The sequence below is a fragment of the Rattus norvegicus genome, chromosome 19 (assembly GCF_021556685.1).
Source record: "Rattus norvegicus strain SHRSP/BbbUtx chromosome 19, alternate assembly SHRSP_T2T, whole genome shotgun sequence".
Taxonomy (NCBI): Eukaryota; Metazoa; Chordata; class Mammalia; order Rodentia; family Muridae; genus Rattus; species Rattus norvegicus.
Window position 1 is genome coordinate 53,177,096 of NC_141552.1, and position 26,265 is coordinate 53,203,360.

Sequence of the window (26,265 nt, forward strand, 5' to 3'; positions counted from 1 at the left end):
TCCCTAGCCATTGGGTCCAAGTCCCTAGTTTACTTATAGAGAAACTGAGGTGCAGGGATGTATGGGACATGCTCTTGTCACACAGCAAATCAATGGCTCACTTGTCTGTAATGCCAGGCAGGGAAGAAGTCAGATTTTGCAAGAAGCTCCTTAAACAGGAAGGTCAACAAGTCAAAGTACATTTAGGAAGTCCCTAAAACTGAGCAGATTCACTAGGCCTCTTCTGCCAGAGAAAGCAATAATAGCCGAGAGTCCCCTTTAGATAGAAGGAAACTGAGCTGCAAAGAAGGTTCTGAGACCAGACTAGTTGTCTGGAAGAAGCAGAACTAAGTTGTCTGGAAGAGGCTAAGAACAACAGAGGTACCTGGAAAGGACACTTTAACCTGCCTGCAGTTGTACACTGTGCCCCAAGGTTCCCAGCTTTATGAGCTGTGATGGATACTGGTGTGTGCTTTGGTGATGCAGCTGTCTCTGAGTTATTTCTGCTCCTGTAAGTAACTCTTCACCCATATTTCTGTAACTAACCCCAATAAAACTCACTGGCTCACCAGGTTGAACTTTGGTGGTATTCATACTTTGGGTTACCTTGGGCCCCCTATCTGGTGTGTGCTTCATCTCCTCAGGTAACTGTGGGACAATTGTGACTGGGGATTGGAGAGAAGCAGGTCAGGAGCAAGAGTAAGGTCAAGGCATGTCCAAAGCCTGAGAATCTCATCTTGAGGAATAAGGATCACGCTGTCCTTGTTCTGGGCCTACACACCCTGGGGCATGTAGCCCTATGACCCCCCCCCCTTCACAACTGTTGAGGTAGTCACGTAGCCCTGATGGCCAAATTACAGGTTTGACTTCCTCTCTCCCTACAACAACTTTTCCAGCATCACCTGGAATCCTATTCATGCAAAGGAAGAATTCTCAGCACCCAGCACAAGTCAATAATGTACACTCACCTCAAAAACTCCTACCCACTCCACAAGGTTTATATAGCTACTATCAGCCCTGAATAAAGAGTACGGTAACACTGAAAACCTCTTGGAGACGGCTTCTTTCTCCTCCCATCTCCCCCAACCTCCTGCAAACCCACTCACCCGAGCAAACTTTGTTCCTTTCTCTTGGGCCTGGTGTTAGACAGTGTCTGAACACCCCAAAGGCAGAAGCAGAGCTGAGTCCACAGGAAACATTCTGCCTCACAACAGATGGTCAGGGTCTGTTCCACCCGTCTTAGCCCACAGTAAGCTGTTGCTGTCTGGGATGCTCTACTTCCTGTTCCCTCAATGAAGATGTAGTATTGAGGCACAAGTCCAAGGGCATTGAAATCAGAAGGTCTAATGTTCCAGATCTGTCACCAGTGGGAACTTGTGTAAACGCTGGCTCAGAGTCTTGGCGAAGATGAGGAAGTGGCTGATCCAGGGCCTCTGGAAGGCTGTGTTTTGGCAGTCAGTGGTGTTTTCTCCGTCTCTGTAGGACTGTTACCGTCCAGGACTTGTCTCTCTGCTCAGACCCCAAAGACCCGCAGGCGAAGAAAGCTATTTGACACCTGCCAAACCTCAAGCCTTTAAGCCTCATCCCCAGACAGAGTAACCCAGGCACCGCTGCCCAAGCCTTGTGCCTTAGAGTGACAGAGGAGGAGCCTCAGCCCCAAAGACTATTTTTTTCTACACTGTAACATTTCTCACCTGGAGCTCTAGGCCCAGATGGGCACCGGTTACAATCTTTTTCCTTCAGTCTGGATCGGTACATCTGTCTCAGGAGTGGAGGGTACCCTCCAAAACCCGTCGCGTACCCTCAGAAAACACCTGGGCATACCTGAGTCTGAGAGGGGTTTCTGAGAAGACTCTCTTCGGCCTCTCTGCCTCGGAAATCCCGGCACCCTCCAGACCACTTTCCCACTTTTGTCTGTTGTTGTCCTGCCTGACCAGGAACTGAGGAGCATTCCGTTCTATTCCAGAATGCCTGCCAGCCCCTTCCGCTTAGTCAAGAATCGGACAACCGGAGATGAGCTGATCTTGGCCTTTTCAGGGATAAGCACGCAGCCATAGGGTTGGGCAAGGTCCCAGTTTCCTTTAGTTCCACACACTACAGCTCAGGTGAAGCACCTTCCAGGCCTCCTGGGGGCTCCCTGCTAAGGCCTGAACCAGTTGGGTAGGCGGGAGTCATCGGCCTACTCTTTCGTCTGCCTCCTTCCTGCTCCAGTTTCATCTACCATAGCAGGGCGGGTCTTCAAATGGCTGCCATGTTCTTGAGGTGTGGCTCCCACCCCCTATCGGCCGCGGAAATCCCACCCACCCACCGTCCAAGCCCAGCCTCCAGGAAGCCTCCCTCAACTGCACACTGCGCCAAGTGTCTCCTGTGGCGGCCTCCGGGTCCCACCAGAGACTCGCAGCCAGTCACGGTAAGAGACTAATCTGTCGCCGTCGACCCCTGTGTGTCCTCCAGTCTTTTCCTCACGCGGGCTGGAGCCGCCCATTTGTCACCAGGGCGTGGGCCTCCGAGGGCTCCTCCCAGCGCAGGCCCGAGCCTCATGCACCCAGCTGCACAAGATCCCGCCATTCTCGGGGGCCTCGTGCAGGGCTGTCTGGGCCTGCTGCTGGCATCTGGTGCAAGGGGACAGGGACATGAGCGCTATATACGGGTCTGGGGGTGCCTTGCATGGGGAGGAGGGAGGGCAAAGCAGCCATTAGGAGTCCTCCGGCTCCTGCTGCATCTTGTGGAGCAACTCTCCTGGCCGCTTCCAGCAAGGCGGGAAACAAGTCCTCGCCAAGTCACCAGCGTGAGGCCACCTGGTCTCCTCGGCCACACGAAGGCTCTTTCTCTGTTCTGAACCTGAGGAGAAGCCCTTCGCCAACTGCCTCAGATCCAGGACCCCACCTCAGCAGCTGGGGCTGAGGTGTTGGTGGGAAAATGCCCCCGGAGTCTCCTAGGGGAGCCTGAAGAGATGGTGGAGACCAGAGGGCTGCAAGAGTGGCAGAGGGGAGCGCTCCCGTTAGCCCACCACATCCTCTTTAAAGAGGGCTAAGCAGTCCAGTGACGAACCAGCTCCCAGTCAAAGGAGCTCACGAGAGCAGCTGTGGTGAAGCATGTCGCCCCAAGACCCTGATAATGACAAAGGCTTAGGTCAAAGCTCCCTAGGAAGAAAACGGAGAATTCTGGACAGAAACTGGATTGTAGGATTCGGAATGCAAGTGTTCAGTCTCGGGGTGGGTAAGGACAGCGCCTTGTGTGAGGCGACCGCCATCATCACGCTTGTCTAAAAGGAGACCCGATAAGGCTTGGAGAGTTGGACATTCCCCGTGACATCAAAGGACCAGATGAATACTGAGGAGACGAATAGTGAAAAGTGGCCTGGCCCATTGTCGTCCCTTCTTCCTGGAACGACCCTCCTGTATACTGTTCAGAGCAAAAGTCACCTCTCTTTTGCGTCTCCCTAACCCTCCCCACCCCCCATTCTGTGACCTCAGCCTACTCTTTACCGCCCTCTGCCCTTTGGACTTGAAACTGCAGGCGTTTGCACCGCATAAGGAAGACAGGAAGTGTTTGGCACCTGCGGATATTATCGTTTATACATTTTCATCAACAGATGTCTAGCTGACTCTCTCTGGAGCACTTTGTTAAAAGAGAAGCTTCTGGAGTGGGCGATAGAAGAGGTGGGGGTAGCTCTCTAGTGAACTACCTAGGAACGACAAGGGCCTCATAGGTGGAAATTAGATCTAAGCTGCTCCACACTTACCCACCAGAGAGCACAGTCTCAAATAAAGGTCTGCAGGTCAATGCTCTTGATTCTAGTATCACCTAGGTGTTGACCCACCAGCTGGGGCACATCTTTGCCTCCACGTACCTCATTTAACTGTATTCCCTTGGAAGGGGACATCTACAGCTGACTAGCCCTCCTAGGTTTGCAAAGGTAAGAAAGCACAGGGTAAACTACCCAGAGTTCACCAGATGGAGAGAAAGAAGGCTCATGATACTGGGACTTTCAGGCCTTTAACTCTTTATTGCTTTTTTTAATCCCTTGAAACTTACACATAAATAATGACCCAAAATCCACCATTTTAACTCTATAAAATGTACAATTCAGTGACGTCACAGCGTTGAGCAACTACGATCATTTTCCAGTTTTAGAACATCTTTGTCGTCATGTGTTTCCAGGTTGGACCTCAGCTTCCCCATCTGAAAATAAAGCTAATAATAAACAGCTTTCCTAAGACTGGAGGAGATGTCATCAAACTTCTGTTTCCGTAGTAGGAATTGGCTTGCCTTTTAGTGGATATTGAGGGACGTGGACAAAGCCCCGAGATCAGTGAGAGCAACAGTGGTGCCAGATGGCAAGTAAATAAATGTTCATTTGGGGCTCAGTGATCCTTAGGGGACTCTGAGACACAGAGGCCAGTGTTGGGGAGGTCCCCTGTGGTCATCGAGTGCAGCCTTGAGGTGAGGATTTCCAGAGAGGGCATGATGCTCTATCCGCTGTCCCAGCCCACTCTTATAGCCACCTTGTGGGGAAGCTTATGTGTCAGGAAACTGAGGCTCCAGAAGGAGCTGAACCTGCTCACTATCACAAACCCGGAAGTACTCAGTAAAGCTCTTTCAAATATTATAGAAAGTCGTATGTAAGGAGAGGGGAGGACTGAAGAGATGGCTCAGTAGTTAAGGACGCTGGCTGATTTCTTCCACAGGACTTAGGCTTGATTCCCATCAACCATATGGGGGCTCGCAACCATCTAATAACTTCAGTCTCAGAGGATCTGATGCCCTCTTCTGGCCTTTGGGCACTGTATACATGTGATACACAGGCACATATGCAGCCAAAATACCCAAACACATTGTTAAAAATAGCTCACGGGGCAAGAACTAGATTGCCAGTCCAACGGAAGTGCCTCAACGAGGCAAATCTTTGCTCTTGATCAAGATGGTATGCTTGGAAGAGCAAGAGCCTTAAAGAGGAAGCACGATTAGTTTTTATTCTAATGCGGAAGTGATTGCATCTTTCCCCTGTTGGCTAGGGTTTGATCTCACAGTACTCTGAGACTGGCTAGTTTTAAACAGTACAAAGGAAACAAAGGGGAAGAGAATCAGTTTATTTAATTTGAGAATGCAGCAGGGTCTTTGTGTAAACAAAGGTTTTTAACCAAGTTTTTTTTTTGGGGGGGGTGATCAAAACATTGGCATAAAAGTCTTAGAGGGTAGTAGAGATGAACCTTGAATTCCAGCACTCGGAAGGCAAAGACAAGTGGATTTTTATGAGTTCAAAGCCAGCTTGGTCTACTAGGGAGTTCTGGACCAACCAAGGCTACACGGGAAGACCTTGTCTCACAAGTTGAGAATCACTCCAATGTCCTTTAATAAGAAATGCAACTATAGCCAGGCACGGTGGGCACCCATATTTAATCAAAACACTCAGTAAACAGAGGCAAGTGGATCTCTTGAGTTCAAGAATGGCCACGTCAACCAGGGCTGTACAGTGAGACCCTGTCTCAAAGAAACAAAACAAGCTGAAAAAAGATTTTATTTTCTTGTCCTAAACACAAGTTTTGTAGTATTTGATAGGAAAAAAACCCCTCCTATTTATTACTTCTTACAACAGTAAAAATAGTCATCTGGGCTTGGATTTGTATTCTGGTCTTAGACAAGAAACGGGGATTGTATCCCCCGATCCCACTTTAATTCTTGTGGTTCCAAATTAGGGACAAAACCCAGGCCCTGTGTCCCTCACTATGTATTCCCTGTGAGAACCAATAAAGAGATATTCACGAAAAGATGGATTGTGTCAGGACAGGGATTTATGTGAAGTTCCCTCCTGGGTAGTTACACAGTAGGCTTCAATAAACAGTTAACCACTTCATGGAAAATCCAGTGACCCCTTTGAGAAGTTTTTTCCTCCAAGGGCTGTAGTGACCTCAGGCACTGTCTCCCCTTTTATGCAGGAGTTCCTCAAGGACTCCTGGTCTCAGGTCCTTTGGTCCGGTCTTAGGTCCTTGGCACAGACTTGGCTCATAGTGCATGGGAGCATCTATGTATCTGTTTGATATACAAGTGACCAGGGAACTTCATTCCAAGATAAGGGACAAGCAGGAGCCAAAGCCCGAGGGTGGGAACATGCTGCTTAGAAAACTGTGGGTCGGGGATGGCAGAAACATTGAGCAAATAGAAGAGAGCGAATGTACTCGTATCTTAAGCACCAGACTTCCAAAGTCTTGGGGACAAGAAGAGGAGGGAGAGGAAGGGATGGGATTTTGGAGATGGGAGGTAAAATACTTCTAAGCAGCAGCCATTGCAAGATTTTTGCTTCGATAGAAGAAAGTCAAGGGATGGAAAAGAAGCCAGAGTAGAAAGTTTGGTAAGGGGAGAGGTCAGGCATGGGGCAAATGAGGCAGGAGGATAGGAGTGTCCAGACCCACCAGCAACTGTCCTTTTGTGGGAAGGAACCAGGGAGCAGAAGGGTTGTGCAGAGCTTCTCAAACATGGTTCTCTAACCACTACCACCAACATCACCGCCACTGCCACCACCGCAGCCACTGCCACCACCGCCACCACTGCCACCAGCAACAGCAGCAGCACCTCACATTAATATGCTCACCACAACACCACTGATATCACCATTACCACCACCACATCACTAAAAACTAGCACAGTAACATTAATCACTATCATTACTACTAGTCTTGCAACCATTACTCCCACTACCATCACCATTACTGTTACCATAGTAACGTCATCACCATCTACAAGCACCACTGCATCACCATCTACAACTGCCACTTCTGCCACATTCCCATCACCATCCCCATCCCATCCCCATTACCAACCCCATTTCTACCACTACTCCCATCCTGACATCACCAATCTTCTCCATCATCCCCATCTTGACAACCTCCAGCATCTCCAGTATCACTACCGTTCCAGCCACCACAACCATTTCTCCTAAGCCCCGATCTTCATCCCCAAACACCCAGTGAGAAGTACAGATTCTTAGCTTTGGACCTCTTGTATGAGAATTTCTGGGATGTGAGAGATCAAGACCTCTAGAGGACTCTGAAGGATGCTCAAATTTAAGAACCTCTAGAAAGACAGCCACAGAAATTCAAGGTGGTTAACTTCAGAAACTCTGGTAAAAGATGACAGGCATAAATACAAACCAGGGTGCAGGAGAGGGATGGACCCCCCTTTTGCTAACTCCTTAATGCTGGCTTGCTGAAGATTGACACTAGGAGCAAAAGAAATTCACCTAGAGGTGGGGAAGCAAGTACCTTTTGACCAAATCCTGGCTCTTATGGGTGAGCAGAAACCCAGAATACACCCCTGAAGTTTCTCACTCTCTCTGCCGAACATATGTGGAGAGATCCCTGCCTCATTCTCCACCCAAAAACACAAGAGCTCTGTGCGAGTGTGGCCACGCCCTGATTTTTACCAGCCATTCAGAATGCAGCATCTCACTGGGTTCTCACCCAGGGCTTCAGTATTTGTTAGGCCGGTGTTTACCAAAGGTGTTGGGCAGCCCACCACCCTGACTCCCCAGGCATGGAAGGATGGATCCAGGCCTATCTGGGTCTTTACTCTCTCACTTTCAATCTCTAGGCTTTGACTTACCTTCTGAGGTGAGTTCCCAAGAGTATTTTGAGTGCAGGGTTGCTTGCTCTGGGAGAGAAGAGAGGAGAAACCGTGACTTGTCTCCTTCAAAGCCTTGTCTTATGTTTATGGTGAAAGCCTAGTTACCTTGAATTCAGAAGCCCTGACTAAGGAGTCTCATTGTCTTTATGCTTTAGTTAACTTCCATAAGAGGACTTGCAAGTGTGGCTTCACTTATTAGGGATCCTTAAGGTGCAGACGGTCTGTTCCCCTCTGCCTGCCCTCACCAGGGCTGAAACTAGTCATCCTCACCCCACCCCATGTCCCTAGTTAAAGGAAGCCTGTTGCCTCTCAGAGAAAATATGTTAACTGAACAAATGACCTAACCAGAAAGCACAAGGAGGATGATTTGGGGAAGACGAAAAGCCATTTGGCCCTGGCTCAACAGTTTCTAACGTGGCCTGAAGCATTCCCCCGGAAGAAAAAGCAATATCAGGTCTTGTTGTGACTAACCCCCCCTCCCATTCCTTGTTCCTATTTTTCAATTTCTATATTGGAAACACAGCTATTCTTCTTAATCTGTTGTACATGTGTGAACATATATGAAAATAAATGTCCACCCTTTTTATGCAAAGTTAATATATGTTGAACATTGTTCTGAGCTTTGTAACCCCCCACCCCAATACTATGAAATGTTTCATGTCAATGAATGTGTCCTTGTGTTTTTTTTTTTAAACTACTGTGTACTATTCCACTGTGGGGATGGGCTATAGCTTACATCACCAATCTTTATCTGTGCTGTTAGGGGTTTGATCCAATGTATACATATACCATTTTGTACATATCGAATTGTGCCTACAGGATAGCCTTGTGAAGGAGGGGATGTTAGCCTTGGTCTTATGGGTACGGCTTCTGTTGAGAGGTAGGAAAGGGAGCCAGAGGGAACACAGTATGAGGCTGTTCTGTGTTTTCTAACCACTTGGCCTGGGACCCGGAACTCACTTGTTCTACACTTCACTTTCTAAATCTGTGGTGTGTGCCCTAACACTCGAGAGGCTGAGGCAGGAGGATAGTCAGAAGTTTGAGTCCAGCCTGGGCCACAGGATGAGATTTTGTCTCAGAACAATACCTATAAAATGGTTCAGAAAGGCTCAGAGTTCAGTAATAAAGTGAATTCCTAGCATGCGTAGGGAAGGCCTTGGGTTTGATCTGCACGCCCCTAAAACAGCAATCAACCAACCATAAACATAGACCATATGGTGGCAAGGATCTATGTGAAACATTTAGTTTAGGGCCAAATATACAACTAACCATTGGCAGACTGCTGGGTTTCTGTTAAAGCCCTGCTAGGAGGCGTCTATGAGAGACATAGATTGAACCTGGCTGACAAAACCATTGTTCTGAATGGAAGATTCCCTCTCCATGGCTACCCATGTCCCTGAGGTTTCTCTTAAGTTCTCTTAACAGAAAACATGGCACTGAGATGGCTCTGTGGTTAAGAGCACTGACTGCTCTTCCAGAGGTCCTGAGTTCAATTCCCAGCAACCACCTGATGGGTTATAGCCATCTGTAATGAGATCTGATGCCCTCTTCTGGTGTGTCTGAAGACAGCTACAGTGTGCTCATGTAAACAAACAAACAAACAAACAAACAAATAAATAAATCTTTAAAAACAAAAAAGAAAGAAAGAAAACGTGGAGTTTCCCAGGGACATTTCTAGGATTAGCTGTTGGGTAGGTTGGAGTGGAATCTTTCTAAATAGGGCACTGGCTTGTCTTAAATTCACTGATTCTCCGGAACAGGCTGCAGTTCAGTGTACTTTCTTCCATGTATCATTTGCTGCTAGCCTTCTACAATGTTCCACAGCCTTCAGGGTGACTCCATTCCCATCTTAGAATTATCTCAGGGTACAGCAAATGTCAATTACGGGCAGGCCAGGTTTTCAACATCTACATCCTGTCTCACCAGACAGTGTCTTATGTTTGAGTCCATGGTACCAAGCTCCTCCACACTGTCTCCTGTCGTGGGTGAGACACCCCATGGCCTGCATGTGGATTGTCTGTTGCCTCAGGGTTTGGGTAATGTTGGGGATGAACCACATTTGAAATGGGTGTGTCCAAATTAAAGGGTGAGTTTGATTTTGTCTATGCAGAAGCACAGTCAGTTTCTGCAAAAGTTGGTTGGCAATGTTTTGAGGCTCTACATTAAAAGAGGTGTTCTCAGAATATTCGGAATAGACTTTGTGCAATATATCTGATTTTTTGCCTCTGTTCTGTGTGTGAATATGTGTGTGTGTGTGTGTGTGTGTGTGTGTGTTCCTCTGTGTGGATATGCATGGGCACTTGTGTATGCATGTGTATGTGTGCGTGTGTGTGTGTGCATGTGTGTGTGTGTGTGTGCATGCGTGTCTGTGTGTCTTGTTCCTCTATGTGGATATGGGTGAGCACCTGTGTGTGTGTGTGCGCTCTTCTGTGTAGATATGTGTGGGTACCTGTGTGTGCATGTGTGTGTGGGCCAGAGGTTGATATCCACTGTCTTCCTCAACTGTACTCAGCCTCTTTTGAAATTGCTTGTGGGGTGAGTGCATGTGCATGAATGTGCATGTGAACGTGAGTGTGCACATGCTACACAGCACAAGAGGAGGCCAGAGGGCAGCTTCTCGGCTGGTCCTCTTCTCCTGTCTTATTTTGAGACAGGGTTTCTCTGTGTCTATTGCTAAGCTGCGTACTCCAGGGCAGCTGTCTTCAGGCTTCTGAACAGTTCTGCTCCCTCTTTCCATCTTGTTGGAGAAGTGCTGAGATTATAGACATGTGCCACCACATCTGGATTTTTACACAGGCTTGAGGATTGAAGTCAGGCCATCTGACTAGTGGAGGCATCTCCCTGGGCCCTTGCCTTATCCTTGCTTCTTTTGAGGCAGGGTCTCTCATTAAACCCAGAGCTTAGTAGTTCAGAGTGGCTGGCCAACAAGCCCCAGGGACCCTGTCTCCAACTTCCCGGCACTAGGATGACAGATACATGATTGGCTTCTCACATGGCCGCCTGGGAATCTGCACTCAGATTCTTCTGCTTGTGCAACAAGCGTTTACCAACAGAGCTCCTGTCCCAGCCCTTTTCTGTTCTCTTCCGTAGTACAGGAGATCAGGATGACTTGGGAACCCAGGATCTGTTTGCTGGGTCCCTAGAGCCAGATGGTTCATTAACTTGATTGACCCAAGAACATGAGTGAAGAGAAAGAGGACTCATTCAGGACACTCAGAATTTATGATGAAACAGAGGAGATACAGAAGATGCCAGAAAGCTCTGGTATTTTTCCTCATCATGGGCAACAAGAGCAACACCAAATGGACAGTGCACAGGGAATGCTCCAGCTGCCCCCATGTCCCTCAATACAGCGTGGCCCTGTTTGTCAGGAGATGCACAGTATGACCCAGCAGCAGTGGGACCCTCAGGCCCAGGACGCATCTGGGCTCCAGCCCATGTGGTTTTCAGAGGCCGAACCAGAAGGAGGAGCCAGCTCAAGGTAAGGCTGCAGCGAGCAAGGCTGGGCAGTGATGGACCGTCCTGGGCAAAGAGGGCCAGGCGACAAGCTCTGCACCTCACACCCTCTTCCCTCTCTTCCCTTCTGTCATAGCTTTCAACTGGGAGATGCGACTGGTAAGTTCTGGCTATGACAGTGTGGGTGGGGAGGGGGAGTGGCCCAGGATGGATCCAAGATGGAGGATGAGGTACCCGGTTTGGCGTTACGGGAGTTTGTATCTCTGTTACTGTGATACCCTGTCCATGAGAGGTGGATGTGACTGTTTCTCTGCAGGCCAGTTCTCTTCTTCATCCTTGCCCAACAGAGAAGTCTGGTCATTCCTCAAAGCCATTGTAAGTACCTTAATACAAAGTCATTGTAAGTACCTTAATACAGTGTTTTCAATACCCAGGCATCATCCCTCTTTCCAACCCATCCTTGAATGGAGAAGTGGTGTGTTTGCACACCTCTTCCCTTTCCCTTAGGTAGTAGCAATCTGGTATGCCACCTTCTTAATGAGGTGTTCTGATAAGTAGGCCCTTTAGCCCACAGTGTTATTTCTACAGGAAGTGTGACTTGGGGGGAAGGGGAGTCCCTGAGCCAAACTCTCATGAGAAAGCTTAGAAACTTGGGGATAAGGGACACAGCAGGCTTCCCCCTTGGTGGACCTGTCCTGTCCTTTCTCCAGCCTCCCATTCCAGATGAGGCAGTGGTCAAGCGGAAGTGCCCACGTGGTTCCTGGAGGGTTGGCACGCTCCGCCATGGGAAGCGAGTCAACGCCATTGCTATCAGCAGCGCTCCCCGCCATGTATACACGTGTGGCACTGGCTACATCAGGGTGTGGGATGAAGATGCGCTGCATGCCTCCGACAGGGCACCTCAGGCCCAGCTGGACTTTCAGGTGAGGGGCTCTATCAGGGTTAGAGAGGTCAGCCAGGGCCTCGACCCCCAGCACTGCCGAGTGTATTGACCGAATGTGTTCTTCCCCCAGGACCCTCGGAATCGTGTCCTCGCCTGCAAGCTGTTCCCCGATGAGCAGAGTCTCATCACAGGGGGAATGGCCAGGGCTCTGACTCTTTGGGACCTGGCGCCCACCCCCCAGATCAGGGCTCAGATGGCCTCCACGGGCCCCATATGTTACTCCTTGGCTCTTTCCTCTGATGCTCACATCTGCTTGGCTTCCTTCAAAGGATTCGTGGAGATTTGGGATGTGCAGAACCAAATCTTGATCAGGTAGGATTTCTCCCCAGAGTCAATCAGGTCTCTCTTGGGAAAAGGCTTGAACAAGTGACCCCACTTTCCCTTCTTGGCAGTAGGACTATGCCAAGCAGCCTGAAAGGTGCATCCAGGGGCTTCCCTAACCCTGTAATTTTGAGGTTAAGGGCAAAAAGTTTCTGAAGACCTCTGAGTCATTTTCCCACCAGGAAACATGAAGTCCCTCCCTACGGTTCCCGCTGTGTGGACATCACAGGCTTTAAGTTCTGGACAGGTGGTGAAGACACCACCCTATATTCCTGGGACCTGAGGAGCTACCAGAAGCTGCAGCAACACAACTTATGCCATGAGGTGCCTGCTCGGGTGCCTTCAGGACAAAGCTTGACCCAAGGGCGGGGGTTTGGATACGGGTGAGGGCTGGTGAGTGTGAATTTCAGGCAGGGCCTTGAGTTGTGGCACTGGCATTCTTGAATGCTGACCCAAATCTTCCCACAGATCCTTAGCATTACCCACGACCCCAGTGAGGAATGGGTGCTAGCTGGCTTGAAGATGAGCGACATCGTCATCCTGCATGCTCACCGGGAGGAGAAGTATAAAGCTGTTGTCCAGAGATACACACAACATCACAACCTCAAGTTCGCCTCCTGCGGTGAGTTAGACGCCAGGTGACGGCCGTGGGTCCCTATCTCCCTTCTCGCTCATGCCTCCCTCACAGGGGCTTCCCATATAGAAAGAAGCAGGAGGGTACAGGGAGACAGATGCTTCAGGAGTTCCATCTCATGGGCCTCTTGTTCAATAATAACTCACCATGTCCTGGGTATGGAAGGAGGGTGGCAGCAGAGGAAGGGGTGGCTTGGGCCATGTGTCTGGTTCTTATAAGGCAGGGAAAGAGAAGATAGTTGCTCTCCCCCCTACCGCTCCAGTCTACTTGAGGACAGCTGGAACTAGAACAGAGGCTCAGTCTATGAGCCCCACCCCCATTCTTTCTCTTGCCAGGGACATATTTCATGGCCACCCTGGATGAGATGATTCACTGCTTAGCTGCACCCTCTCTAAGAAGGCTTTTCCAGGTACAGAGGTGGGGAGTCAGGGGGCACTGAGGGTGTATGCACTGAAACACTCAGAGTTTGTGGCCCCAGATCTCTACTTGATGGGTCTCAGAAAGAACTGGAAAATACCAGTGAGATGGCTTTCTGTAGTAGGAGGGGTTGAGGGCTGGTCCTGTGAACCCATGGTCTTCACTTTGAGCTTCGCTCCTGACACAGTGAAACCCTGGGTCTACGTAAACCTTGGACCATGAGGTCCTCATGTCTGGCTTGGTGGCCCACCCCTCCGTGATGTCTTCCTCTCTTTCTAGGCAGAGGAATGCTATGACATTCTGTGCTGTGACGTGTCCTCTGATAACCGGTATCTGGTCACGGGTTCCAAGGAGAGTGCCACAGTATATCAGCTCTTATATTGAAGGCTGTGGGCTGCGGTCTTGTCAGTGAAGAACCAGGAAGATCAGACCGTGTGAGCTCACACTACCGGACATCTTCCACACCTGCCTCCCTCTACTTGAGCCTTGATGGCTGGCTGGCTGCACTCTCAGGCTTTGGTCATACGGCTTGGGGGGCTTTTCTTTTCGTTTCACCCCCTATCACTGATTTCTGTGTCTGGCAGGTAACTTTATGAGATACGGCTTTGGAATTAATAAAATAGAGGAAAACTCAGAATACCGTCTGTATGAAGTTGTTATAGTAATGACAAAAAGCAACTTAGAGAAGAAAGGGTTTATTTTTGGATTACAGTTCTGGTGGGATAAGGAAGTCATAGTAGCAGAAGCGTGGCGGGGAGATGGGAAACTGGGAAGCTGAGTGGTCACATCTCATCCATTTCATGATGATGCTGATGATGATGATGATAATGATGATGATGATGGTGGTGGTGGTGGTGGTGGTGATAATGATGGAGATAGATGATAGATGATAGATTGATAGACAGATGGTAGATAAATAGATCAATTATAGATAGATAGATGGATAGATAGATAGATAGATAGATAGATGATAGATCGATAGATAGATGATAGATAACACAGTGGCATCCTTCCTCCTTCTTCTATAGTGGGAGGGACTGAGTGAGGACCGATCCTATGAACCCATGACCTTCACTTTGATCTTTGTCCATTGACACAGTGAAGCTCTGAGTCTACATAAACCTTGGGCCTTTTCTAACACGTCTGCCTGCATGCCGCCATGCCTCCTGCTATGACGATAATGGATTGAACCTCTGAACCTGTCGACCGGCCCCTATTAAAGGTTTTTCTTTTCCGAGAGTTGCTGTAGTCACGGTGTCCCTTCACAGTGGTATTACCTCCCAACAAAGATGCCGTGGAGCACAATAAACGTGTGCTTTCACTATTATGTTGAGGTCTGTGTGTCACTATAGTCCTAGGAAGAGCAAGCATTTACTTAAAAGGGCCAAGTGGTGAATATTTTAGGCCTTGTTATAATTGATGTTGCAGCTCTACAGTTTTGCTCCTGTGCCAAGCAAACAGCCACAGATAGTAGATAAACAAGGGAGTATGGATTTGATCAGTGAAACTTTATAGATAACAAGCAGGGAACCGATTGTCCTTCTGAGCATACGTCATCAACTCCTATCAATAATATAGGCAATTTTAAAAACTCTATTCAAAAGGTATAGAATTAGCTTGGTGTGATGGTGCCTGCTTTTAATCCCAGTACATGGGAGGCAGAGGCAGGCAAATCTTTAAGTTCAAGACCAGCCTGGTCTACAGAGCAAGTTCAAAGGCAACTGGTATAACACAGAAACCCTGTCTGGGAAAAAAACCTACACCCACGTGTACACACACACACACACACACACACACACACACACACACACACACACGGCAGGGGCAGGAGCAGGGGCAGGGGCAGGAGAGAGGTTGCCAGTGAAGCCATTCAGCGAGGCTGTAGGATCACATAGGCTTTAAAATTAACGTGTTCATCAAATAAGCCAACTGTGGCACAGTCACGGGGACACACTGTGCTGCATTAAAATGGAAGAGAATTCTTACACACACCATAGTCTGGATGAATTTCAGGACAGCCATAAAAGGACAAGCACTGCACTGTTCCTTCCCTGAAGCCTTTAGAGTCGGTGATTCAGAGACAGAAACTAGAATTGTCATTGCCTGGGGCTGAGGGGAGGGACATGAGGGGGCTTCTTGTTGAATGAGGATAGATGTTCGGAGTTTTTGTTTGTTTTGAGACAGGGTCTTATGCAGCCCAGGCTGGTCTTGATCTCACCAAGATGGTGACTAACATCTTGGAGATTAACTGCCTTTCAAAGTGGCTGCACCATCTTACCATCCCACCAGCAATGAATGCAGATTCCATTTTCTCCATGTCCTCACTAAACCTTTGTTAGCATGCCCTGTGGCGGAGGCTGGCTTGAACTCCTGATCCTCCAGCCACAGCCACCTGTGTGCTGAGTTATAGACAGCACCATCACGCTTGGCCTCAGATGTTCAGTTCTGTAACAGGAAAACCTGGAATCGCGCAGTGATGGTAGTTAGACGCCATCACACGCATGTCCCCGGTAGCTGAATGGGACAAACTCTTCCTTAGTTTAGTTGCCTTTGTTGGGGATTTTGTCCCAGCAGTGAGAAGAGTAACTAATATATATGAGAGAAGGGATCTCAGACACGGGGCAACAGTGACGAGGTTTCCAGCACTCACATGGTGACTCGCAGCCACCTGTAGCTACAGGTTCAGGGGATCTGACGCTCTCCTCTGGCTGCCGTGGGCACTGCATACACGTGGTGCTGTTACATGCAGGCAAAAACACAACACACAACACAAAGATGATGAGATCTTGAAAGAAAAAAACCCTTCTCATTTGGAAATTCACACATAGGACTGACTCATCCAGGGTCGTGAACAGTTCAGTTCCTAGCATGTTTATGGTGTCAGCTTTCAGTGTTGTGACAAAGTAACCGAGTAAAAACAACTTGAGGGAAGAAAGGTTTTGGCTTACAGTTTCAGGCCCTACTCAGTAGCCAGCTCCATCACTTTGGGCCTGAAGTGAGGCAGAGGGAGGCAGAACATCATGTGGGGAGCAAGTAATGGAGCAGAGCCCTTCACCTCATGGCTTCTGGCAGCAAAATCTAGCAATAGCATGGTAGGGCTGGGAACAGAATGCATCTTCCAGGTTACCTTTGTCCATCCTTCCCCTGTCCTGACACAGACACACCACACACACACACACACACACACACACACACACACACACACACACACGCACACACGCACACACACCACACAGACACACACACATACACATAGACACAGACACACACAGAGACACAGATACAGAGACACAGACACACACCACACACACACACACACACACACACACACACACACACACACACACACTGCACCCTTTCAAGCCAGGTAATTCTAGTGATTACCAATTGCTCCAGGCAAGGAAGGAAAACTTCTTAAACTTCTTAAGGCTCTGGCTTTTCTGGTCTGATTACATTGGTTAGCAATGGTACTATTATATTGGTAAACATGTGTGGACCTTGAATGAAAATTTATCCCCCATAGGCTCATAAGGCAGGGGGATTGTAAATTCAAGGCCTGTTTGAACAACTTAGAACTTCTCTCCAAACAACAGCAAAGGAACAACCAAACCACAACCACAACCATTCCCAAACCAAAAAGGACCGAATGGGAATCAGCCATGGGAATCAGCCAGTGGGGAGTGGGAGGTGCAGTCACTGGGCAAGGTCCCAGGCTTTAGACAGAGCTAAGCAAGCCGTGGAAGGTAAGCCGATGAGCAGCACTCCTCTGTGGTCTCTGCTTCCAGTGTTCGCCTCAGCTCCTTTTGGTTATGAACTGTAAGCTAAAAATATGCAATCGAGGAAGCCTTGGGTAGAAAAGTCACCGAGAAAGTGAAGCAGTTAGGGAAGGCCGACATCGCCAAGCCTGTAATTTCAGCAATTTAGCAGGCAGAGGCAGGAGGATTGTACATTTAAGGCCTGTTTGGGCCATCCAGACTGAATTCAGGGCCCTCCAGGTTGGTCTTGGTGAGCGTTTTAGCACAGCAGCAGAAAGCAAGTGGTGACAATGGAGGAACCTGTGGCCGGACTGTGACGTGAATTTTTTTGACTTTGTGTTATGGTTGGAGGGGGGGGATTGGGTGAAGGGGACATAGAGCCTTCGCTACTTTTCACTGTTTTGTAAGTCTGAACACTAAAGGAAATGCTAACACCAAAGAGTGGATTTTCTTTTGGCCAGTGGTTCTCAACCTATGGGTCACAACCCCCGTGGGGGTCCCATATCATAGCTCCCGCAGACCAGGTATGTATATTACGGTTCATAACTGTAGCAAAATTACAGTTATAAAGTAGTAATGGCAACAGCTTTGTAGTAGGAGGTCACCACAGGAAGGACAGGATTGAAGGGTCACATTAGGAAGGCTGAGAACCTCCGGCTTAGGCCTTGCCCCAGAGAGTCTGAATCAATCTAACAAAGCCGTGACCATCCTTTAACAGCCTCGATTGGAGTTTCCAGGATTCAGTCTTGGTGGTCACCCTGACTACATGAAGAGATAATCAGATGAATGAAACGCACTGGTGTTTCTGTGGGGCTGTGTCTTGAAAGAATTGCGATGTGGGACTCGGGGTTGGAGCTGAGATGGGAAGAAATTGTTCCCACTGTGGGTTGCACTGGGCAACAGCCAAAAGAAGACCCTGGAAAAAAGCATGGTGGGTGCATATGCCTGATCCTGTTATCCTTGCTCCTTTCCTCCCTCCCTTCTTCCTTCCCTCTCTCCCTTCTTCCCTCCCCCCTTCTCTTTCTCCCTTCCTTTTTAATCTTGAAAAATATTTTTGATACAGGGTCTTTCTATTTAGCCCCACACCATCCTGGAATCCCCTATGTAGACAAGCTGGCTTTGAACAGAGATCCACCTACTCCTGCCTCCTGAGTGCTGGGATTAAAGATATTTGTCACCACATCTGGATCGAGGCGCCCTTCTCTCTGGGTGCCTTCTTTTATCCTCTGCTGGTTTCAAACTCTGGCTTCTGGGGTCTTTCAGTGTGGACTCAGCATGTCAGTGTGTCTTCAGGACTCTTCTAGCACCCTGCCTGGACTTGGACTGTTCATCTCATCTCCTTTGCTTCTTCAGTAGAGGGAGCACTGTTGGCTCTTTCCTGCCATGGAAGTCAATCTGATAAATCCCCGTACATGTTCGATTCCTCTAGAGCACCCAGCAAGGGTGAGTGAGTTTCTAAGACTCTGTGTCAAGAGGCATATTAAATTTAAATTTTTGAAACCTAAATGCTCCAAGGCCATTTGGGTCTAATGATTTCTTTGTATCAATTTACTTGGAATGAATTTAGTAAGCCTGGGTCACAGTTATTGTAATCAGTGTTGTGGGGATGAAATGTTAGGACAGTTCCTGTACCTAAGGAATCTGTAACCGGAAAAGATGCCTCCTGGAAAATAACTCCAGAAAGGGCAAACGATGGTCCAGCCCCGATGGGGAGGGACCTGGCGCAGGCCTCTGTGGGGCAGGGTGAGCAGTTGGTTTGTTGGAATGTGCTGGGAGTGAACAATCCAGAGGCAGTTAGAAGGTGGCTATGAGATAGAGGGTCACGGTTGGTACCGAGACAGTTGGAGAGAGAGAAGTCAAGGCACACACACCGGTCTCATGACCACAACAGGGCAACTGGTCAAAGATGCTGGTTTTGGAAAGAGATAAGGCCTGGATCTGCCTGGCTTGGTGAGAGACAATGATGTTCTTCCCATCCCACAGGATCCAAACTAACACAAACCAGGGCAGGAGACCCCTTAAGGCTCCTATGAACTAGAGCAGCAGAGCCATGAGGAACTCGGACTTCTGGATGGCACGAACTTAGCTCCTCAATGAAGAAAGCAGAGAGTAGCCGTCCAAGGCTCATGAGGGTTAGGGGCTGGGAGTTGGGGCTGCTCGAGGTTCTGGGAGAAAGGCATGTGTGTGTCCATAGCCCACTGAGCTTTGGAGATGTGGGCCTGCTGGTCAAAGAAGAAGACTCACAATAAGATTTTCCTCACAGCTGTGTGAGGATGAATTATGCAGGGAGATGGGGTACCCTGAGGGTCACAGAATCATAGACAGTCTCATGTTGGAGGCTACAGGAGAAGGGACATGCTTAAGCTGGCATCTGGTTCAGGTACCTTTGCAGGTTGAGTTGTGTGCCTATGAGGTATGTATGTATGTATGTATGTATGTATGTATGTATGTATGTATGTATGTGAAGGGACATGCTTAAGCTGGCATCTGATTCAGGTACCTTTGCTCTCAAATGCAAGTTGTGTGCTTGTGAGCTATGTATGTATGTATGCATGTATGTATGTATGTATGTATGTATGTATGTATGGGACAAAGTCTCATCTAGCCCTGGCTAGCCTCTAAATCTCCATGTGACCAAGAATAACACTGGCCTCCTGATCCCCCTTCTGTTTCCCTAGTACTAAGATTGGCTTTGTGTTCTCTCATCTCTAAAGTGGGAAGACGCTGACACCAAAGCCTCGCAGCAGGGCGAGATGAGCGCCTGTGTATGAGGCTGTGATGTAGAAAAAAAAGCACTCAAACCTCGTTATCGTTAATAAGGGGCAAGAAGAAACTGAAGGGGCAGCTCAAGGTGCCACTGAGAATTCCACCATGGTGCAAGCTCACTGAAATCCTGTCTGGGAAGGGCGGGAAGCAAGCAGAGAAGAGGCATGGTGGCCTGAGCACCCTCTGAATGCCAGGTACGTAGTGCACATGGCCACGGACCATTCTTATTCTATCCTAGGAGTGTCTGCCCTTATTCTTCTACCATGTAACGGGCGTGTGGTTAGCAGAGGACTATGTCATCTGGCTATGGATGACCCTTGGCCTGAAGGCTGATTTCCCTCTGAGATGGCCATTCTGTGGGGGCCCTTTCAGAGGCCAAAGCTGGTGACCTTGAGATGAACCAGGATGAGGGCACCTGCATACTCTGCCAGGGTGCAACATCTGAGAAAGGACAGAGTCAACACCAGAAGGTCATTCAAAGGCCCAGGTTGATTCCCCATGGTCCCAGTTTCTATGACTCCCCCCATGGAGTCTAAGAAACCCGGGATGTAAATCAACTCTGTGTGTCAGCTCTGAGCCTCCAGTCTGATCTAAGCCTTTCGCTCCCACTGCTGCCCTTAATCTGGTTCCTTGCTCACACTGATTCCCTCCCAGCCTTTAGGACTTAGTACCGTCCCTCTATCTTGTTCTTTAGGTCTCTTCCACAGGCCACTGAAATCTAAATCATTTGCACAAACCCAGCCAGCAGCAATCTTACACATCCCGCACCCATGCTGACTCTGTTTCCCTAGGTGTCAGGGTGATTTCATAGCATGAGTCCAGGTGAGAGACTATATTTAGCTCATACCACATATCTGCCCTGGACTATATATGACCACAGAATCTCTTTGGGTTTGCCTGCAGGGAACCGGCTAATGGCTCATGGGATTTCCAAGACTCTGCCCAGGCACCATTTAACAATGTCCTGTGCCCAGTCAAGCTTGGGGAGATGGGGGGATGGGCAGTAGTGTCCATGACCGTGAGCATGGAAAGTCAGGGTGTTTGGATGGTGCTTGTGCCTTCCTTTCCTTCCCACGGTGCCTGGATGTCTGCATCTATTGACCGTCAGCATAACACAGGACCAGATGCTCCCTAATGACTTTTTGATAACTAGGACACGCGTTTCTCAAACTTTAATGGGCACAGGGATCCCCTGGAGAATCTGTTAAAATGTGGTCTCTTAACTGAGGCTTTGGAATGTTCAATGTGTGTGTGTGTGTGTGTGTGTGTGTGTGTGTGTGTGTGTGTGTGTGTCCTCCTCAATAACTCTCTGCGTCCCTTTTGAGGCAGCACACTCTCACTGGAGGTTAGAGCAGGCTTCTTCAGTTCTAGGGTTGCAGACTTGTACCACCATTCCCGTGATACATGTTGGGGATCCAAACACAGGTCCTCGTGTTTGTACTTTACCAACTGGGCTAGCTCCCCAGCCTGAGAGCTTGCACTTCTAACTGATTTTCAGTGATCCAGGCTTGGAGCTGTAGAGGGTCTGCTCCTGGTTCCCAACCCTAGCTGAAGACTAGAATAGTCTGGCAGGGAGCTGCCCTGCTCATTTCTTTCTTCATTAACTTTTTTAAAAAAGTGTGTGTCTGTCTTGCATGCGCTTGCAAATGAAAGCATGCAAGTAGGGGTCAGAGGACTGTTTGCAGGAGGCAGTTCTGAGGGCTCGGGAGGGGGAAGTTTGAACTCAGGTCCTCATGCTTCTGCCGCAAGCCTCTCCCCAGTCTTTGTCCCCATCCTTTAAAAATCATGCCCTGAAGCTGTTCTCAACCTTGACCTCACTGTGATCAAAGCAGCCCCCATCCCATCCCAATCACACTTGCCGTGCCCCGCCCCCAAGCCTCCGGTTGAGCATTTGCTCTTAGGATCTGCTTCTGACCCAGCATAGACACAGCTGAACCAGTTCCCACGGAGCGAGCATCCCTCTTCGCCACCTCACTGGAACTGTCTGAGAAATGTCTCCAGGCACATCCCCTTGGCTCCCTTATCAGAGTTGAGGGGTAGTTTGGGCTGTGCAGAATTTCCTACCACAGATAGGTAAGGGGCACATTCCATATGTTGAGGTCCCAGGTATAGATGATGTGGGCTTTGGGGGACCCATTCATTGGTGGTGTTAAAATATAAAGTACTTGGGGGACATTGTGGGAATCCCATCCGATACATACCTGGCCTAAAGGGGAGACAGAGAGGCACCTGGAGAGCGAGGAGGTCTCTTAGTGTGCTTTCTATTACTGTGATGATTGCCATGACCAAGACCAACCTGGGGACAGAAAGGGTTTAGGCTCACATACCCTAATCACCCTCTTATCACCAAGGGAAGTCAAAGCAAGAAGTCCAAGCAGGAACTGAAGTAGAGTCCACAGAGGAGTGCTGCTGACCGGCTTAATCCTTGTGGCTTGCTCAGTTCATTCTCTTAGACAACCCAGGGCCACCTACCTGCTCAGGGACCGCACCTCCCACAGTGGGATGCTGGGGTCCTCCAGCATCCATCATTAACAGAGAAAATGTCCCAGAGACTTGCCTCCAGACCAATCTGATGGAGGCATTTTCTCAACTGGGGTTCTCTCTTTCAAGATGACCTCAGCAACATCTGATCAGCACACAGGAGCAAGACAGAGGAAGCACCAAAGGCAAGGACAGGGAGTAAGGGGGCCAAGTCTGCTCCTTTTCCCAGAATGCACTACCTTCTCCATCCCCATCTGCCTCTTTTCTCATCAAAGCTGGGGGATCTATGTCACAAACAGACCCTACCATTTAGATTTCTGTGGCATTTGCTTTTCTATTTGAGACCAGCAGACTGTGAGATCGTTGTCAAATCTATACTGCCACTGGTTGTTTTTACTTTGTTGATTGGTTGGTTGGTTTTGTATCTGCCTTGCTCAGAAAAACTCTACAGGGGGCTGAGAAGTCATTCCTGGCCCCCGTAGTGCCATCCCTGGTGTCTGCCATACAGCAAGTCCCCAAAGATGCTGGTATGTTTAGAAATGCAGTAAGAGGAAATCAGGATGTAATTTGTCCACCACCAGGGCTCCTGGGACTTCAGAAGACAGATGTGATATAGAGTGGAAGGAGCCTCTCTCTAGGACCCCTTACTCACTCCTGGGACCCATCCATCACCTGCTTGTAGCCAAGATTTGACTTGTTCAGTAGCTAGCCAGCAGAGGGCGCCCAGGCTCCTGCTGCAGTTTCTTGGGTTTCTGGTTCTCTACCTCTTGATGGCAAATGGATAGTCCTAGTAGTAGCAGCAGCCAGGTTCCTCTCAGTCAGGGTGGAAGGGCAGGGGGATCTTCTCTGCACAGCCTGCTCTCTGTGGGACGCGGAACGGAGAAGGTTCCAAAGAAGCAGAGCACCCTGGGTCAAGAACACAGATCTAGTTGTGGCTTCATTCTCCGACCAGCTGTGTCATCAGCATATGGTGGGGCTCCTCTTTCCCTGCCTGATGTAAGAGATATCAACTCTAAGCCAGTCTGGGCTGAGATGCTACTGTTTAAACTAGTGAACCCCCCAGCTTTGGGGGGCTTCCATCCCCCTGAAAGGATCAGAGTCATAGGAACCCAATCTCTTTTGATGTAGAAGGAGGCCCTGAGGTGGGTATTTTCCATCCCCTTCCCAAGGCCACCCATGTGCAGTGACAGTGACAAAGCAGCCAGTCCAGGAGAGATTGCTGCTTTCCAGAAAGACCTCTCCAGAGCACCCAGCTAAGGATGGCGGGGGTGGGGGTGGGGGTGGGGGTGGGGGTGGGATCTGCGAAGTGCCTGTTAACTATGAAATGCACCAGACAGTGCTCTATGTCGGTTCTGCTTACATGACAGGGCCTGGTGGCCGCTAAACGCTGCAGGTGTTGGGCAGGCGGGACGTTTAGCTTCACAACATGAAACTTGTCTTAAAAATGATCGCTCAGAGGTTAAAAGCACTGACCGCTGTTTGAGAGCACCCCGGTTTGATCCCCAGCACCGACAAGCATTAGTAACTCCAGTCCTAGTGTGTTGGACACTGTTTTAGGCGTCCGTGGGCACCGCACACACAGGATGCATAGGCATGCATGCATCTAACACATGCACGAAGTAAGTCCACCTCAGACACTACTGTCTTTAAAGTTATCCTTCTCAATTGGTTGGGTGTGTGTGGACACGAGTGTGGTCACGAGTGTATGTATGCGGAGCCCAGGTGTGCAGCTCAGAGGACAGCTTTTCAAGAGTCATTCTTCTCACAGTGTGGGTCTTGGGGATCAAACTCAGGTCCTCAGGCCTTGTGGCAAGTGACTTTCCTGGCTGAGCCATCTTACCCGTCCCTAAATCGAAATTTTTTTTTTTGGTTCTTTTTTTTTTCGGAGCTGGGGACCGAACCCAGGGCCTTGCGCTTCCTAGGTAAGCGCTCTACCACTGAGCTAAATCCCCAGCCCCCCTAAATCGAAATTTTAAAAGTCACTCTGACAAGTATGTTCCCTTTGGTGTGTCTGCCTGGCTGAATGTTTTCTTTTCTGCTCTTTAAATTACATTGTGTGTGTGTGTGTGTGTGTGTGTGTGTGTGTGTGTGTGTGTGTGTGTGAGACTTGGTGGGGGAACATGCTCACACCCACGCCATGGTGCATATGGGGAGCCAGAGGACTAACCATAGGAGTTAGCTGTCTGCATCTACCATATAGGATCTGAGAATTAAACTTAGGTCGTCAGGTTTGGCAGCAAGCTTCTTCACCCACTGAGCCATCTTGCCAGCCCCGCTTTTGTACTCCAAGACAAACAAAAATGAGAAACAAAAATTAGATTTGGATGTATCACCAAACTATCAGGAAAAAAAAAGACATGCTTCTGAAAGCAATTTGGAAAATTGCAGCTTCCTGACTGCCACAGGCTTCCTGTGGACATAAAGGTGATGTGCCCCGTGGGTCTCAATAGCAAAGGGGTGAAGGAGCGGCGGTCGGGACATAATGGACAAGGTCCAGCTCCTTGGGCTGGGATTCTCATGCTCAATACCAATTCCTGGTGTGATAAGGTTGTCGCATAATCTGTCACCTGCATGGCCTTCTGCTATGAAACAGAAGCAGAGAGGCGCCAAGGGACCCCAGTAGCAGCAGCAAAGATAAATAAGGCGACCTTGGGACTAATGGTTATTTTCTTTTCGTTATTTCTAGAGAATGGCAGATTTCCGGCCTTGGACGGAGCACAGAAAAAGTCCTGGTAGCCTGTGAGCAGGCAAGTCAGGGATAGTAAGTAAATCCTGGAGCTGGTTTGCTAATGTCACAAATCAGCCAGCAGCGCTGTTGATCTACCAAGACAGGGCAGAGAAGGAACTGAGTCCTCGAGGCATCATATTGGGAGCAGAGAGCTGGCTAGAGCTGAACCTGGAGACACCTGCTCCGCCCACCATGCCCCATGGAGAGACTAGGGAAGCAGCGAGCTGTCCAGCTTCCCATAAGCATCAAAGATTAATGCCTGGAATCCACCTCCGCGGCTGCATCGCGTCAGACCTTAGTACGTCATCTGCTTGAAATGACGTCTTTTGGTTCGCTAGTCTCAGCGTTCATGTTTCATGTGTGAGCCAGATGGAGAGCGGAAGGGAACCCGGGGCGCCTGGATTCCCACCTCGGGGGGTCCACAAATGGGCTCCGAACTCAGAGTTCCGGGGGGGCGGGGCATGGCTGCGGCTTTGCCACTTACCAGCTGTGTCATCACAGGAACCTTGTCTAAATCTTTGTCCCCCAGTCCTCTTTTCTGTCATATGGTGATAATGGTCCCGATCGGATACCTGAGAGGTTTAAATGAGGTCGTGTGTAGAAGCGATTCATTCAAGCAGCCTTCCTTTCAGTTACCAAGGCTCTTTTAAAAGGTCGAATTACTTGAAAAGAAAAGAGTACCCGACCTTGATAGCTGAGCATTTGGTTATGACGGGTGGGCTCGTCAGTGGGCATGAGGGGCTGCTGGGCCCGATCCCCCACAAGCCCCGGGGTTCTCCGTGTCTTGTGCCTGCATTTCTAGAGTCTACACTGTTTGTTCCCGGCAGTGGCGCCTACAGCTTTAGTTTGGGTGCTCAGAGAGGGCCTGGCTACGATTGGATGCCTGGTGTGGGGTTCACTTGCCTGTATTTAGGGCAGACCTCCTCAGCCTCAGCACTATTGACATTGGAACTGAATTATTTGTTTGTGGTAGTGTGTGTGTGTGTGGGGGGGTGATGGGGCTTGGAGGGGGCAACAGGGCGAGGGGGGTGCTGGCTGTCTTATGCATTGTAGGATGATTGGCACTGTCCACTCATTAGATGCCAGAAGCACCTTCCATCCCGTCTTGTCCCAGTGTTAACAAAGGAAACCGTCTTTAGACCGTGATGAATGGTCACCCTGG

At 49.2% G+C, this 26,265-nt stretch overlaps 1 protein-coding gene and 1 long non-coding RNA gene across 5 annotated transcripts; both read left to right on the top strand.

Annotated features, from left to right (window-relative positions):
- The first annotated feature begins 1,970 nt into the window (after positions 1 to 1,970).
- On the top strand, positions 1,971 to 14,010 carry Tle7 (TLE family member 7). 4 transcript variants are annotated; one of them, XM_087593750.1, is made up of 11 exons: positions 1,989 to 2,084; positions 2,191 to 2,389; positions 10,956 to 11,083; positions 11,195 to 11,217; positions 11,375 to 11,433; positions 11,769 to 11,981; positions 12,072 to 12,313; positions 12,505 to 12,646; positions 12,791 to 12,944; positions 13,292 to 13,365; positions 13,653 to 14,010. In XM_087593750.1, exons 2-11 carry the CDS (start codon positions 2,222 to 2,224, stop codon positions 13,755 to 13,757), a joined length of 1,308 nt encoding a protein of 435 aa, XP_087449876.1. In that variant the 5' UTR covers positions 1,989 to 2,084; positions 2,191 to 2,221; the 3' UTR covers positions 13,758 to 14,010. The 4 variants fall into 4 exon arrangements, with proteins under 4 accessions (NP_001419140.1, NP_001419139.1, XP_087449876.1 ...); XM_087593751.1 differs by having other exon boundaries at positions 2,038 to 2,084; positions 10,974 to 11,083; NM_001432211.1 differs by having other exon boundaries at positions 1,971 to 2,389; positions 10,693 to 11,083.
- Positions 14,011 to 18,962: 4,952 nt separating this feature from the next.
- Positions 18,963 to 25,632, top strand: LOC102553877 (uncharacterized). Its single transcript, XR_015643627.1, has 3 exons — positions 18,963 to 19,078; positions 19,843 to 20,088; positions 25,062 to 25,632. It is a non-coding gene; the product is annotated as an uncharacterized LOC102553877 (long non-coding RNA).
- Positions 25,633 to 26,265: the final 633 nt, after the last annotated feature.